At 40.5% G+C, this 16,139-nt stretch overlaps 1 protein-coding gene across 1 annotated transcript in view; it reads left to right on the top strand.

Annotated features, from left to right (window-relative positions):
• LOC118549014 (phospholipid-transporting ATPase ABCA3-like) overlaps positions 1-16,139 on the top strand; it is a 176,621-nt gene that overhangs the window by 28,942 nt on the left and 131,540 nt on the right. The window contains exons 6-7 of the mRNA XM_078074026.1: positions 5,832-5,948; positions 6,295-6,412. Of these exons, the coding sequence (XP_077930152.1) occupies positions 5,832-5,948; positions 6,295-6,412 (235 nt within the window). The remainder of the gene's footprint in view (positions 1-5,831; positions 5,949-6,294; positions 6,413-16,139) is intronic.

Raw genomic sequence — 16,139 nt, 5'->3', positions numbered from 1 at the left:
GTTCTTCTCCCTCCTCTTATTAATGTGTTCTATCACACTGATTGATTTGCTAATGTTGAACCACCCTTGCATCCCGGGGATAAATCCCACTTGGTTGTGGCAGATGATCCTTTTAATGTATTGTTGGATCCTATTAGCTAGGATTTTGTTGAGGATTGTGGAATCCATATTCATCAGGGATATCAGTCTGAAATTCTCCTTTTGGATGGGGTCTTTGCCTGGTTTGGGGATTAAGGTAATGCTGGCCTCATAGAATGAGTTTGGAAGTTTTCCTTCTGTTTCTATTTTTTGAAACAGCTTCAGTAGAATAGGTATTATTTCTTCTTTGAATGTTTGGTAGCATTCCCCAGGGAATCCATCAGGCCCTGGACTCTTGTTTTTTGGGAGGTTTTTGATCACTGCTTCAATCTCGTTACTGGTTATTGGCCTATTCAGGTTGTCAATTTCTTCCTGTTTCAGTCTTGGCAGCTTATAGGTTTCCAGGAAGGCCTCCATTTCATCCAGATTGCTCAGTTTATTGGCATATAGTTGTTGAAATAATTTCTAATAATTGTTTCTATTTCCTTGGTGTTAGTCGTGATCTCTCTCCTTTCATTCATAAGTTTATTAATTGGGGTCCTTTCTCTTTTCTTTTGGATAAGTCTGGCCAGTGGTTTATCGATCTTATTAATTCTTTCAAAGAACCAACTTCTAGTTTTGTTGATCTGATCTACTGTGTTTCTGGTTTCTAATTCATTGATTTTTGCTCTAATCTTAATTATTTCTCTTCTAATGTGTGGCTCAGGCATCGTTTGTTGCTTTTTCTCTAGTTCTTTAAGGTGCAGAGTTAGTTGGTGAATTCGGGATTTTTCTATTTTTTTGAGTGAGGCTTGTATGGCTATGTATTTCCCCCTTAGGACCGCCTTTGCAGTGTCCCATAGGTTTTGGACCGATGTGTTTTCGTTTTCATTGATTTCCATGAATTGTTTAAGTTCTTCTTTGATTTCCTGGTTGACCCAAACACTCTTGAGCTGAGTGGTCTTTAGCTTCCAAGTGTTTGAATTTCTGCCAAATTTTTTCTTGTGATTGAGTTCCAGTTTTAAAACATTGTGGTCTGAGAATATGCAGGGAATAATCTCAATCTTTTGGTATCGGTTGAGACCTAATTTGTGACCCAGTATGTGGTCTATTCTGGAGAAAGTTCCATGCGCGCTCGAGAAGAATGAGTATTCTGTTGTTTTAGGGTGGAATGTTCTTTGTATACCTATGAGGTCCATATGGTGCAGTGTATCATTCAAAGCTCTTGTTTCCTTGTTGATTGTCTGCTTAGATGATCTGTCCATTGCTGAGAGTGGAGTATTGAGGTCTCCTACAATTAACATATTGTTATCAATATGACTCTTTATTTTGGTTAATAGTTGGTTTATGTGGATGGCTGCTCCCATGTTGGGGGCATAGATATTTACAATTGTTAGATCTTCTTGTTGGATAGACCCCTTAAGAATGATATAGTGTCCTTCTGTGTCTCTAACTACAGACTTTAGTTTAAAATCTAATTTTTCTGATATAAGAATTGCTACCCCAGCTTTCTTTTGAGGTCTGCTGGCATGGAAGATGGATCTCCATCCCTTCACTTTCAGTCTGGATGTATCTTTAGGTTCAAAATGAGTCTCTTGTAGGCAGCATATGGATGGGTCCTGTCTTTTTATCCAATCTGCAACCCTGTGCTGTTTTATGGGAGCATTTAGGCCATTCATGTTGAGAGCGATTATTGAAAGATATGAATTAATTGTCATCATGTTGCCTGTGAAGATGTTGCTTTTATAGATTGTCCCTGTAAATTTCTGTTGTATATGACTCTTGGGGTCTTTCTCCTTTTATAGAACACCCCTTAATATTTCTTGCAGGGCCGGCTTAGTGGTCACATATTCTTTCAGTTTCTGCTGGTCTTGGAAGCTCTGCATCTCTCCATCCATTCTAAATGACAGCCTTGCCGGATAAAGTATTCTTGGCTACATGTTCTTCTCGTTTAGTACCCTGAATATGTCTTGCCAGGCCTTTCTGGCTTGCCGGGTCTCTGTGGATAGGTCTGACGTTATTCTGATGTTCTTCCCTCTGTACGTAAGTAATCTCTACCCCCTAACTGCCCTTAAGATGGTTTCCTTGGTTCTAAGATTTGCGAGTTTTACTATTACATGCTGGGGTGTTGACCTGTTTTCCTTGATCTTGGGAGAGGTCCTCTCTGCTTCTAGGACACGAATGTTTGTTTCAGTCCCCAGATTAGGGAAGTTCTCATCTACGATTTGCTCAAATACATCTTCTAGTCCTCTCTCTCTCTCCACTCCCTCCGGGATTCCAATAATTCTGACATTGGAATGCTTCATGGTGTCGTCACTTATTTCTCTGATTCTATTTTCATGGATTCTTAGTTGTTTTTCCCTGGCCTCCTCTTTTCCCTTTTTATTTATTATATTGTCTTCCAGGTCACTTATTCGTTCTTTTGCCTCACTTACCCTAGCTGTTAGATTATCTAGGTTAGATTGGATCTCATTGATAGCATTTTTAAGTTCTGCCAATTCAGCTTTCATTTCTGCCCTAGAGACTCTATGTTGCCATTAATTGATTTCTCTATTCTAGCTATTGTCTTCACAATTGCTAGCCTGAATTCCATCTCCGACATCTTGGTTATATCTGCATCCATTTGTAAGTCATAATGTCTGAGTCTTTTCTATTTTGGGGGTTCCTCCTCCTAGTCATTCTGTTGATGGGTGGTTGAGGGAATGTATAGAGTCCAAATTATTGACCAGAACCCAAGCAAGATGCACCTGTTTTCTAGGGACCTTAGGGTTGCTGGCCTCTTGTTTTCCCAGCCTGTCTTCTGGGGGAGGGGCCTGTCACACTGTTACTCAGGCAACCCTATTTGGGCAGAGTTGCCCTGCCCCCCTGAGGTGAGGGATTGTCTCAGTGGGAACCAGTTTTTTGGGGCTTTTGTTCTCTGGCGGCTTTCCCTGGCTGCTTTCCGCGTCTCTTCCGCGAGTCAGAGCAGAAGAGACCGTTTCCAACCCTCTGCCTCAGAGCAGAGAGATCGCAGTGTGTTTTTCAGTGAGCTCTCCAGGCCACACTGTCTCTGTTTCTGTCCGTGCTGCTATAAACTGCAGCAGCCCAGGTTGTGCGCCCCTCCACAGCGCCCCCAGTCCTGCCTCCAGGTCGGGGCACGTCTCTGCCCTTTGTGCTTCTAAAACCCCCAGCCGCTCCCAGTTCGCACGCGTGACCCCGCCGCTCTGGGTTTCCCTCCCTGGGGCTGCCCTAAAGTCCTTTCCCTGCCACTGCCGGTCTGCGAGTCTGTGCCCGTCCCCAGCACGTGAGGCTGTTGCTCACAGACGGTGTAGGATCCCCACAGCCAGGCTCCCTCCTGCTGCTGTTTATCCTCCGATATCTGCCCGTGGAATCATGGCTCCCCACTTCGTATCTTGAAACCAACTGCCCACGATATTCTGTTTATAGAGATCCAGATCTATTTTCTTACATCTCAGGCTGATTTCGTGGGTGCTCAGAGTGGTCTGGTAGATATCCAGCTCAATTCCGGGGACCAGTTGGAATAGGGTCCCCTACTCCTCTGACATCTTTCCCCTGCTCCCCTCCAGTTTTTTCTTTTCAAGATTACTTTGGTTATTCAGGGTCTTTTGTAGTTCCATGTAAATTCTAGGATTGTTTGTTCTAGCTCTGTGAAAAATGCTGGTGGTATTTTGACAGGGATTGCATTAAATTTGTAGATTGCTTTGGGTAGTATAGACCTTTTAACAGTATGTGTTCTTCCAATCCATGAGCGTGGAATTTCTTTCCATTTGTGTCATCTTTAGTTTCTTTCATTGATATTTTATAGTTTCAGAGTACAGGTCTGTCAGTTCTCCAGTTAAGTTTATTACTAGGGTTTGTTTTTTTTTCCCACATCCTTACCAACAGCATTGTTTATTATGTTTTTGATTTTAGCCATTCTGAAAGGTGTGATGTGATATCTCATTCTGATTTGCATTTCCCTGATGATAAGTGATGATGAGCATCTTTTCATGTGTCTTGGCTGTTTGTATGTCTTCTTCGGAGAAATGTCTGTTCATGTCTTCTGCCCATTTTTAAATTGGATTATTTGGTTTTTGGGTGTTGAATTTTATAAGTTCTTTACATATTTTGGATACTGTGCTGAATTGTAGTTCATGAAGCTCACTACTAAAACTCTGCGAACTTGCCCATTATGTTATTTGGATTTTAGTGTTCACCGATCAGGACATTGAGGCACAGAGAGGTCAAGGAGTTTTCTCAAGGTTATACTCCTGATAAGTGGCAGAGAGAGGATTCAAACCAGGGGAATCTCTCTCAGATTCATTGTACCAGGGGAAAGTGGCCTCAGAAATGTACAGAGGCAGCATAATGGAGGGGGAAGAGCACAGAACAGAGAGCTCCTTCTGTGCAACTTTGTAGAAGCAATTCACCCTCTTTGAGTCTGGCTTTATGATCTATAAAATTAGAAGGGTTTATGTAAATTAGGGAATGGCAAACTTTACCTGTAAACAAAACCAGATAATATATATTTTAGGCTTTGCAGGCCATATTACAGTTATCAGCTCTGTTGTAGGGTGAATGCAGCCATGATACGGAAATGAGTGAACATGGCTGTGTGCCAATAAAGCCTTATTTATTTATTTATTTATTTATTTAAAATTTTTTATTGTTATGTTAATCCCCATACATTACATCATTAGTTTTAGATATAGTGTTCCATGATTCATTGTTTGTGCATAACACCCAGTGCTCCATGCAGAGCGTGCCCTCCTCAATACCCATCACCAGGCTAACCCATCCTCCCACCCCCCTCCCCTCTAGAACCCTCAGTTTGTTTTTCAGAGTCCATTGTCTCTCATGGTTCTTCTCCCCCTTCGATTTCCCCCCCTTCATTCTTCCCCTCCTGCTACATTCTTCTTCTTCTTTTTTTCTTTCTTAACATATATTGCATTATTTGTTTCAGAGGTACAGATCTGAGATTCAACAGTCTTGCACAATTCACAGCGCTTACCAGAACACATACCCTCCCCAGTGTCCATCACCCAGTCACCCCATCCCTCCCACCCCACCCCCCACTCCAGCAACCCTCAGTTTGTTTCCTGAGATTAAGAATTCCTCATATCAGTGAGGTCATATGATACATGTCTTTCTCTGTTTGACTTATTTCGCTCAGCATAATACCCTCCAGTTCCATCCATGTCGCTGCAAATGGCAAGATCTTATTCCTTTTGATGGCTGCATAATATTCCATTGTATATATATACCACATCTTCTTTATCCATTCATCTGTTGATGGACATCTTGGCTCTTTCCACAGTTTGGCTATTGTGGACATGGCCAATAAAGCCTTATTTATAAAAGTATGAGGCAGCCTGGATTTAGCCCAAAGGCTGTAGTTTGCCTGCCCCTGCTTTAAACTATAATGGAATTAAAGCTTATATACCTTCCTTTAATACTTCCTGGAGGTAGAACATAATAAAAAGAAAGGTGGTCCTATTTTTTGTGTTTTAAATTTTTAATTATTTCTTGTCTTAGAACTGCAACTGGTAAGTTATCAGGGAGAAGATCTGGACTCAAAATTCTGAGTTGGCATCGTAGCTCCACCACTCATTAGGTGGATGGTTTTGATCAGGTCACTTGACTATTCTGAGACTTGATTTCTCTGTAAAATGAGAAAGATAATACTTAACCCATGTAAGTTTTTATGGGAAATAAGTCAGATAATATTTATGAATGCATTTTGAAAACTATGAATTGTTTTTCATGACATCTGGTTTGTGTTTCCTCTCCTACAGGAGTACCAGCTCATGATAGGACTCAGTAATGCTATGCTCTGGGCTTCCTATTTTGTCTCATTCTTTCTGATGTTTTTAATTATCATCTGTTTACTGTGCATGATTTTATCTGTCAAGGCAAGTATGTATTTGAATTCAGCACACTGCATCTAAAGTTCGAGAGGGATAAAATAACTGTGGGGATGGACTGAGTGGGTTTTAGTTTGCAAAAGAATATGTACATTTTTCATTGAGTCCCCTAGGGAATTCAGAAGCTGCTCAGCTTATCAGCACACAAAACCCTAGACCTAGATGGGCAACCCTTCCACAAGAAAAGAGTTTTTAGCTAACTTTCCATCTCTCTGAGCAGTGACCCGTTTCACTAGGGCTACTTGAGTGGTAAGGGTATTTTCTTTGGCCTCCCTTGTTTATCTATGACACCTCTTACTGTAGGACTAAACTGGCATCCTGGTTGTTTTGTTAGATCGTACCTGATGTAGTCCTCCAGTACAGTGACCCATCTCTCGTCTTTGTCTTTTTCCTGTGCTTTGTCGTCGCCTCTATATCCTTCGGCTTTCTGATTTCCACATTCTTCAATACAGGTGAGTCTAAGACTCCTCCCTTGACAGATTCTCAGCATATCTGTTGACTTTAAAGAGGATTTCATTTGGGAGCTCGTTCTAAACTTCAGCTGCCACCTCATATCCAGCCTCTGCTTATTACACTTTAACAAGAAAGACAGATATCATATGCATGTAAAATGATTTGAGAGGAAGGGCAAAGATCAGGAAATCAATACAGCAGAGGATGCCCGTAAAAAGAGGATAAAAACTGACATAAGGTCACATGTGACAATAGGGTGTCAACTAAAATAGGGTCATATGGAAATATTCATTCCTTCACCCACTTGCTCTTTAAAGTCTTTGAATCACTCATCACATGCCTGGAACCATGTTGAATATGCAAAAAGCACATGAGAATCGACTTCCTACCCTATGTGTTCTCACATATGAGAGGAATATGTGACTGGATAAATTCAGACTCGGCTAAGTTAGGGAATTTGTACAATTACTTCTCCAGTGGTCATTTTCTGTTATCATTTATTAAAAAAATAAGTATATCTTCTTTTTCAGACAACAAATATTCACCATTACACTTTTATATCTTTCATATATGCTGAATAATTAGAGTATTACCTTCTCTCGGTCATTTAAGGTACAAGTACTATAAAACAAATTGCTTTATGGTAAACTTTACATTTCATAGGAATTTTTATTGTTTTCAGCAATAACACTGCTACCAGTTGGTTGGTTCTTACAAAGTAGAGAGTCATACCTGCCATCTATCATGAAGTCTAGCAAAACTATGAGTGCAGAGAATCATTCTGTCAAAGTCAGGCTGAAGAGCAGGGTAAAGTGTACAAATGCCAAGGAGCAACTCATTGGCCAAAACAACTATGATACTGATTAAATATTTAAAAACATTCCTTCTGTTTATAAACATTGCCGAGGTGACACAAAGTCCAAAATTAGGTGGGAGGTGATTGAAAGCCAAAGATAGCTTTTGTGTTGGGATTTTCTTTTGAGCACCAGAGATTTTGGTGTTTTCTTCCAACAGCAATTCAGGGAGCTAAGGTAAGTCTGGAGAACCTGCTACAGGTGGATTATTTAAGAGGACACCTCAAATAAAGGTAAAACCTCAAAGAGCCTCTCTTGCTGTGCAGGTGAATGAGAAACAAAGGTGCCACACAGAGGGAACAGCAAATTCTTGCTTTGCTTAAATTCACCAAGGTATTAAGATTGTGGTTTATGTGAGAAGGGCATCAGTGAATGCAATCAGCAGATAAAAATTCCAAGTTTTAATAGCAGAAGATTAGTGAGTTATATAAAATTTTATATTTTGGAAGTTATGGAAGTGCTTCTTCTTCTTTTTTTTTAAGATTTTATTTGACAGAGAGAGACACAGTGAGAGTGGGAATGCAAGCAAGGGGAGTGGGAGAGGGAGAAGCAGGCTTCCCGCCGAGCAGGGAGCCCAATGTGGGGCTCAATCCCAGGACCCCAGGATTATGACCCCAGCCGAAGGCAGACGGCTAACGACTGAGCCACCCAGGCGCCCCTATGGAAGTGCTTCTTTATCCCTTTTGCCATCTACTTACATATCTGAAGTTTTTTGGTGGTTGGTTTTTTTGTGATTCCTGTTTTAGTTGTCTTTTTTTTTTTTTATTGTTATGTTAATCCCCATACATTACATCATTAGTTTTAGATATAGTGTTCCATGATTCATTGTTTGTGCATAACACCCAGTGCTCCATGCAGAACGTGCCCTCCTCAATACCCATCACCAGACTAACCCATCCTCCCACCCTCCTCCCCTCTAGAACCTTCAGTTTGTTTTTCAGAGTCCATTGTCTCTCATGGTTCTTCTCCCCCTCCGATTTCCCCCCCTTCATTCTTCCCCTCCTGCTACATTCTTCTTCTTCTTTTTTTCTTTCTTAACATATATTGCATTATTTGTTTCAGAGGTACAGATCTGAGATTCAACAGTCTTGCACAATTCACAGCACTTACCAGAACACATACCCTCCCCAGTGTCCATCACCCAGTCACCCCATCCCTCCCACCCCACCCCCCACTCCAGCAACCCTCAGTTTGTTTCCTGAGATTAAGAATTCCTCATATCAGTGAGGTCATATGATACATGTCTTTCTCTGTTTGACTTATTTCGCTCAGCATAATACCCTCCAGTTCCATCCACGTCGTTGCAAATGGCAAGATCTCATTCCTTTTGATGGCTGCATAATATTCCATTGTATATATATACCACATCTTCTTTATCCATTCATCTGTTGATGGACATCTTGGCTCTTTCCACAGTTTGGCTATTGTGGACATTGCTGCTATAAACATCGGGGTGCACGTACCCTTTCGGGTCCCTACTTTTGTATCTTTGGGGTAAATACCCAGTAGTGCAATTGCTGGATCATATGGTAGCTCTATTTTCAACTTTTTGAGGAACCTTCATACTGTTTTCCAGAGTGGCTGCACCAGCTTGCATTCCCACCAACAGTGTAGGAGGGTTCCCCTTTCTCCGCATCCCCGCCAACATCTGTCATTTCCTGACTTGTTAATTTTAGCCATTCTGACTGGTGTGAGGTGGTATCTCATTGAGGTTTTGATTTGGATTTCCCTGATGCCGAGCGATATTGAACACTTTTTCATGTGTCTGTTGGCCGTTTGGATGTCTTCTTTGGAAAAATGTCTGTTCATGTCTTCTGCCCATTTCTTGATTGGATTCTTTGTTCTTTTGGTGTTGAGTTTGATGAGTTCTTTATAGATTTTGGATACTAGCCCTTTATCTGATATGTCATTTGCAAATATCTTCTCCCATTCTGTCAGTTGTCTTTTGGTTTTGTTGACTGTTTCCTTTGCTTTGCAAAAGCTTTTTATCTTGATGAAGTCCCAATAGTTCATTTTTGCCCTTGCTTCCCTTGCCTTTGGCGATGTTTCTAGGAAGAAGTTGCTGCGGCTGAGGTCGAAGAGGTTGCTGCCTGTGTTCTCCTTTAGGATTTTGATGGACTCCTGTCTCACATTGAGGTCTTTCAACCATTTGGAGTCTATTTTTGTGTGTGGTGTAAGGAAATGGTCCAGTTTCATTCTTCTGCATGTGGCTGTCCAATTTTCCCAACACCATTTGTTGAAGAGACTGTCTTTTTTCCATTGGACATTCTTTCCTGCTTTGTCAAAGATTAGTTGACCATAGAGTTGAGGGTCCATTTCTGGGCTCTCTATTCTGTTCCATTGATCTATGTGTCTGTTTTTGTGCCAGTACCATACTGTCTTGATGATGACAGCTTTGTAGTAGAGCTGGAAGTCTGGAATTGTGATGCCGCCAGCTTTGCTTTTCTTTTTCAACATTCCTCTGGCTATGCGGGGTCTTTTCTGGTTCCATACAAATTTTGGGATTATTTGTTCCATTTCTTTGAAGAAAGTGGATGGTATTTTGATGGGGATTGCATTGAATGTGTAGATTGCTCTAGGTAGGATTGACATCTTCACAATATTTGTTCTTCCAATCCATGAGCATGGAACGTTTTTCCATTTCTTTGTGTCTTCCTCAATTTCTTTCATGAGTATTTTATAGTTTTCTGAGTACAGATCCTTTGCCTCTTTGGTTAGATTTATTCCTAGGCATCTTATGGTTTTGGGTGCAATTGTAAATGGGATCGACTCCTTAATTTCTCTTTCTTCTGACTTGTTGTTGGTGTATAGGAATGCCACTGACTTCTGTGCATTGATTTTATATCCTGCCACTTGACTGAATTCCTGTATGAGTTCTAGCAGTTTTGGGGTGGAGTCTTTGGGATTTTCCACATAAAGTATCATATCATCTGCAAAGAGTGAGAGTTTGACTTCTTCTTTGCCAATTTGGATGCCTTTGATTTCTTTTTGTTGTCTGATTGCTGTGGCTAGGACTTCCAATACTATGTTGAATAGCAGTGGTGATAGTGGACATCCCTGCCGCGTTCCTGACCTTAGGGGGAAGGCTCTCAGTTTTTCCCCATTGAGAATGATATTCGCTGTAGGTTTTTCATAGATGGCTTTTATGATATTGAGGTATGTACCCTCTATCCCTACACTCTGAAGAGTTTTGATCAAGAAAGGATGCTGTACTTTGTCAAATGCTTTTTCTGCATCTATTGAGAGGATCATATGATTCTTGTTCTTTCTTTTGTTAATGTATTGTATCACGTTGATTGATTTGCGGATGTTGAACCAACCTTGCAGCCCAGGGATAAATCCGACTTGGTCGTGGTGAATAATCCTTTTAATGTACTGTTGGATCCTATTGGCTAGTATTTTGGTGAGAATTTTTGCATCCATGTTCATCAGGGATATTGGTCTGTAATTCTCCTTTTTGATGGGGTCTTTGTCTGGTTTTGGGATCAAGGTAATGCTGGCCTCATAAAATGAGTTTGGAAGTTTTCCTTCCATTTCTATTTTTTGGAACAGTTTCAGAAGGATAGGTATTAATTCTTCTTGAAATGTTTGGTAGAATTCCCCTGGGAAGCCATCTGGCCCTGGGCTTTTGTGTTTTGGGAGATTTTTGATGACTGCTTCAATTTCCTTAGTGGTTATAGGTCTGTTCAGGTTTTCTATTTCTTCCTGGTTCAGTTTTGGTAGTTGATACATCTCTAGGAATGCATCCATTACTTCCAGGTTATCTAATTTGCTGGCATAGAGTTGCTCATAATATGTTCTTATAATTGTTTGTATTTCTTTGGTGTTGGTTGTGATTTCTCCTCTTTCATTCATGATTTTGTTGATTTGGGTCATTTCTCTTTTCTTTTTGATAAGTCTGGCCAGGGGCTTATCAATCTTGTTAATTCTTTCAAAGAACCAGCTCCTAGTTTCATTGATCTGTTCTACTGTTTTTTGGTTTCTATTTCATTGATTTCTGCTCTGATCTTTATTATTTCTCTTCTCCTGCTGGGTTTAGGCTTTATTTGCTGTTCTTTCTCCAGCTCCTTTAGGTGTAGGGTTAGGTTGTATACTTGAGACCTTTCTTGTTTCTTGAGAAAGGCTTGTATTGCTATATACTTTCCTCTTAGGACTGCCTTTGCTGTATCCCAAAGATTTTGAATAGTTGTGTTTTCATTTTCATTGGTTTCCATGAATTTTTTTAATTCTTCTTTAATTTCCTGGTTGACCCATTCATTCTTCAGTAGGATGCTCTTTAGCCTCCATGTATTTGAGTTCTTTCCGACTTTCCTCTTGTGATTGAGTTCTAGTTTCAAAGCATTGTGGTCTGAAAATATGCAGGGGATGATCCCAATCTTCTGGTACCGGTTGAGACCTGATTTATGACCTAGGATGTGATCTATTCTGGAGAATGTTCCATGGGCACTAGAGAAGAATGTGTATTCCGTTGCTTTGGGATAGAATGTTCTGAATATGTCTGTGAAGTCCATTTGGTCCAGTGTGTCATTTAAAGTCTTTATTTCCTTGTTGATCTTTTGCTTAGACGATCTGTCCATTTCAGTGAGGGGTGTGTTAAAGTCCCCCACTATTACTGTATTGTTGTCAATGTGTTTCTTTGCTTTTGTTATTAATTGCCTTATATAATTGGCTGCTCCCATGTTAGGGGCATAGATATTTACAATTGTTAGATCTTCTTGTTGGATAGACCCTTTAAGTATGATATAGTGTCCTTCCTCATCTCTTATTACAGTCTTTGGTTTAAAATCTAATTTGTCTGATATAAGGATTGCCACCCCAGCTTTCTTTTGGTGTCCATTAGCATGGTAAATGGTTTTCCACCCCCTCACTTTAAATCTGGGGGTGTCTTTGGTTCTAAAATGAGTCTCTTGCAGACAGCATATCGATGGGTCTTGTTTTTTAATCCAATCTGATAGCCTGTGTCTTTTGATTGGGGCATTTAGCCCATTTACATTCAGGGTAACTATTGAAAGATAGGAATTTAGTGCCATTGTATTGCCTGTAAAGTGACTGTTACTGTATATTGTTTGTGTTCCTTTCTGGTCTATGTTGCTTTTAGGCTCTCTCTTTGCTTAGAGGACCCCTTTCAAGATTTGTTGTAGGGCTGGTTTCGTGTTTGCAAATTCCTTTAGTTTTTGTTTGTCCTGGAAGCTTTTTCTCTCTCCTTCAATTTTCAATGACAGCCTAGCTGGATATAGTATTCTTGGCTGCATATTTTTCTCATTTAGTGCTCTGAATATGTCCTGCCAGTCCTTTCTGGCCTGCCAGGTCTCTGTGGATAAATCTGTTGCCAATCTAATGTTTCTACCATTGTAGGTTACATATCTCTTCTCCCGAGCTGCTTTCAGGATTTTCTCTTTGTCTCTGAGACTCGTAAGTTTTACTATTAGATGTCAGGGTGTTGACCTATTTTTATTGATTTTGAGAGGGGTTCTCTGTGCTTCCTGGATTTTGATGCCTGTTTCCTTCCCCAAATTAGGGAAGTTCTCTGCTATAATTTGCTCCATTATACCTTCTGCCCCTCTCTCTCTTTCTTCTTCTTCTGGGATCCCAATTATTCTAATGTTGTTTCGTCTTATGGTATCGTTTATCTCTCGAATTCTGCCCTCGTGATCCAGTAGTTGTTTATCTCTCTTTTTCTCAGCTTCTTTATTTTCCATCATTTGGTCTTCTATCTCATTGATTCTTTCTTCTGCCTCATTTATCCTAGCAGTTAGCGCCCCCATATTTGATTGCCCCTCATTAATAGCCTTTTTGATTTCTACTTGGTTCGATTTTAGTTCTTTTACTTCTCCAGAAAGGGTTTCTCTAATAACTTCCATGCTTTTTTCAAGCCCAGCTAGTATCTTTAAAGTGATGATTCTGAACTCTAGATCTGACATCGTACTAATGTCCGTATTGAGTAGGTCCCTGGCAGTCGGTACTACCTCTTGTTCTTTTTGTTGAGGTGATTTTTTCCGTCTTGTCATTTTGTGCAGAGGAGAATAGATTAATGAGAGAACAAAATGCTAGCAGGGTAACAACGTCCCCAGAAAATATACTCTAAACAAATCAGAAAAGACCTGAAGCAGTGGGAAAAGAAAGGGAAAGAGAGAAAAAAGAAAAAGAAAGAAAAAAAGAAAAAAGAAAAAAGAAAAAGATAAAGATAAAAACAAACAAAAGCAGAACAAAACAAAACAAAACAAAAACAGAATGTGATCAAATATGATCAGGCTGGTTTATAGATCAGTGCCACACACTAGATTTTGGGTGTATTTTGGTCTGTTAAAAGAAAGTCCCTCCCAAAATTTTAAAGAAAGAGAAACTTATATGTGTACAAAAATAAGGGTTGATATGATGAAGGGATGGAATATGACTGTAAAGATGGAAATTATAAAAAATTTTAAAAAAGGATTTGATAAGTTGTTTGAAAAAAGAAAGAAGAGGATTAAAAAAAAAAAGAAAGAAAAAAGGGAGGGAATGTGATCAGGCAGGGGAGTAGAAAAAAACCATACACTAGAGATTTAGAGTATATTTTGATCTGTTAGAAGAAACTATCTCAAGATTTTAAAGAGAGAACAACTTATATATATATATATGCCAAAAATACGGGTAACTACTATGAAGGGATAGAATATGACTTTAAAAATGAAAAATAAAAATGTTTTTTTTTTAAAAAAGGGATTGATAAGATGTTGGTTGAAAAAGGGAAAAAGAAAAATTCAAAAAAAAAGAAAAAAAGACAGTTAAAAAAAAAAATTAACTTTGAAAGACTAAAGAATCATGGTAAAAAAGCCATGAATTCTATGTGCAGTATTCCCCTAGCGCTGGAGTTCTGCCGTTCTCATTGATCGGTAAACTTGGTCTTGGCTGGCTGTTCTCGCTGATCTTCTGGGGGAGGGGCCTGTTGCCGTGGTTCCCAAATGTCTTTGCCGGAGGCAGAATTGCCCCGCCCTTGCCGGTCCCGGGCTAAGTAATCTGCTCGGGTTTGCTCTCGGGAGCTTTTGTTCCCTGCAAGCTTTCCGTACAGCTTTGGAGGCGGAGAGTGAAAATGGCGGCCTCCCAGTCTCCGCCCGGCGGAGCCGAGAACTCGGAGTCCCGCTCCTCAGCGAGCCCCCAGAGAAAAGCAGTCAGTCACTCCCATCTCCCCGGTCTCCGGCCACACTCCGCGCTCACCCGGCCTGTGACCGCGCCTTTCTATCTGGCACCCGACCCCGGGTGGAGTCTCCAAACCCAGCAGATCCCCGCGGTGCGCTCCCGCACCTCTCCTCCCAGGGGAGGAAGGGGAGTCTCCCCGGATCTGCCGCTTGTTGGGTCCCTGCTGGAGGAGCAGTGGCCCGACTGTGCCGCAGATCACGGTTTATAGCAACCCCGAGCTGAGAGCCCGCGCCTGGGCTCCGTCTCTGCAGCCGGCTTCCCTGCTCCGATACCTGGGAGCTCTGCCGCACTCAGGCCCCCCCGGTCTTTCTGTGACCCCGAGGGTCCTGAGACCACACTGTCCCGCGAGGGTTCCACCCCCCACTTCGCCACCAGATGACGTCCCTCAGCGGAGCAGACTTCTAAAGGTTCCGATTTTGTGCTCCGTGGCTCTATCACTTGCCAGAAGCGGCTGACGGAGGCCCCTCCCCCGCCGTCTATCCTTCCGAATAACGCCTCGGATTCACTTCTCCGCACATCCTACCTTCCAGAAAGTGGTCACTTTTCTGTTCAGAGAGTTGTTGCTATTCTTTTCTTCGATCTCCTGTTGAGTTTGTAGGTGTTCAGAATGGTTTGATCCCTATCCAGCTGAATTCCTGAGAGGAGACGAAATCCAGGTCTCCTACTCCTCTGCCATCTTGCTCCGCCCCCCTAGTTGTCTTTTTGACTGCATAAAACTACATGTATTCTGTCGGGAATGATCTATATATGAAGTGGTATCATTCTATTATTTTTCTACTGATGCTTTTCCATATCTTTTTTTAAATTATAAGTCCTTTAAGTTTTTTCATGGCATGAAATAGATAACAAATGCAAGAGTGTATATACAGTGTACATAATAATAAAATGAACACCCGGGTGCTCAACCCAAGTACTCAACATACCACATTGGAAAACAGAAATTGCTAGGATCTAAGGAATGCTTTAGGTGCTCCTTTCTGATAATAACCACTATTCTGATTAATTTTTTTTTTTACAGCTTTCTCACTTATATATCTATCACTAGCTAATGTATTTCTTCGTTTTATTAGTGAAATTACACCATATGATTTGGATGCAACATGGTGTTATCTATATGACTGCGATTTCATTTTTACTGCTATATAGTGTCCTCTTGTACAGTTATCAGTTGTACACATGATAGGTATTTGGGTGGTTTCTAGTTAGTTATTGTTAGGAATAATATTGATGTGAACATTCTTGTATATCAGCTGGTAGAGATGTACAAGATTTTTTCTGGGACACATAATTAGGAGTGGAATTTCTTACTCAGGTAGGACATGTGAGCATGTTACCTTACTAGGTTATGTCAAACTGTTTCCAAAGTGGTACAATTTCAAATTCCTCCTAGCAGTAGATAAGTATTTCTATTGTTTCAGACTTTTAAAATTTGTATCAAATTTTGAGGTGTGAAAGGTATCTCATAGTACTGTTATTTGTAATTTCCTGGTAATTATTGATGCTGATCATATTTTTAGGTTAATAAGAACCATGTGTGTTTTTCTTTATAAAATGCCTGTTTACATCTTTTGACCACATATTTTTACAGCTTTATAAAAGTATAATATACATACCATAAAATTCACCCACTAGTAAATTTTTCAAGTTATGCAACCATCACCAAATCTCATTTTAGAAATTTTCCATCACTTCTAAA

The sequence above is a fragment of the Halichoerus grypus genome, chromosome 6 (genome assembly GCF_964656455.1).
Source record: "Halichoerus grypus chromosome 6, mHalGry1.hap1.1, whole genome shotgun sequence".
Taxonomy (NCBI): Eukaryota; Metazoa; Chordata; class Mammalia; order Carnivora; family Phocidae; genus Halichoerus; species Halichoerus grypus.
Note: the sequence above shows the minus strand (reverse complement) of the source record. Positions and strands in the feature narration are given on the sequence as shown.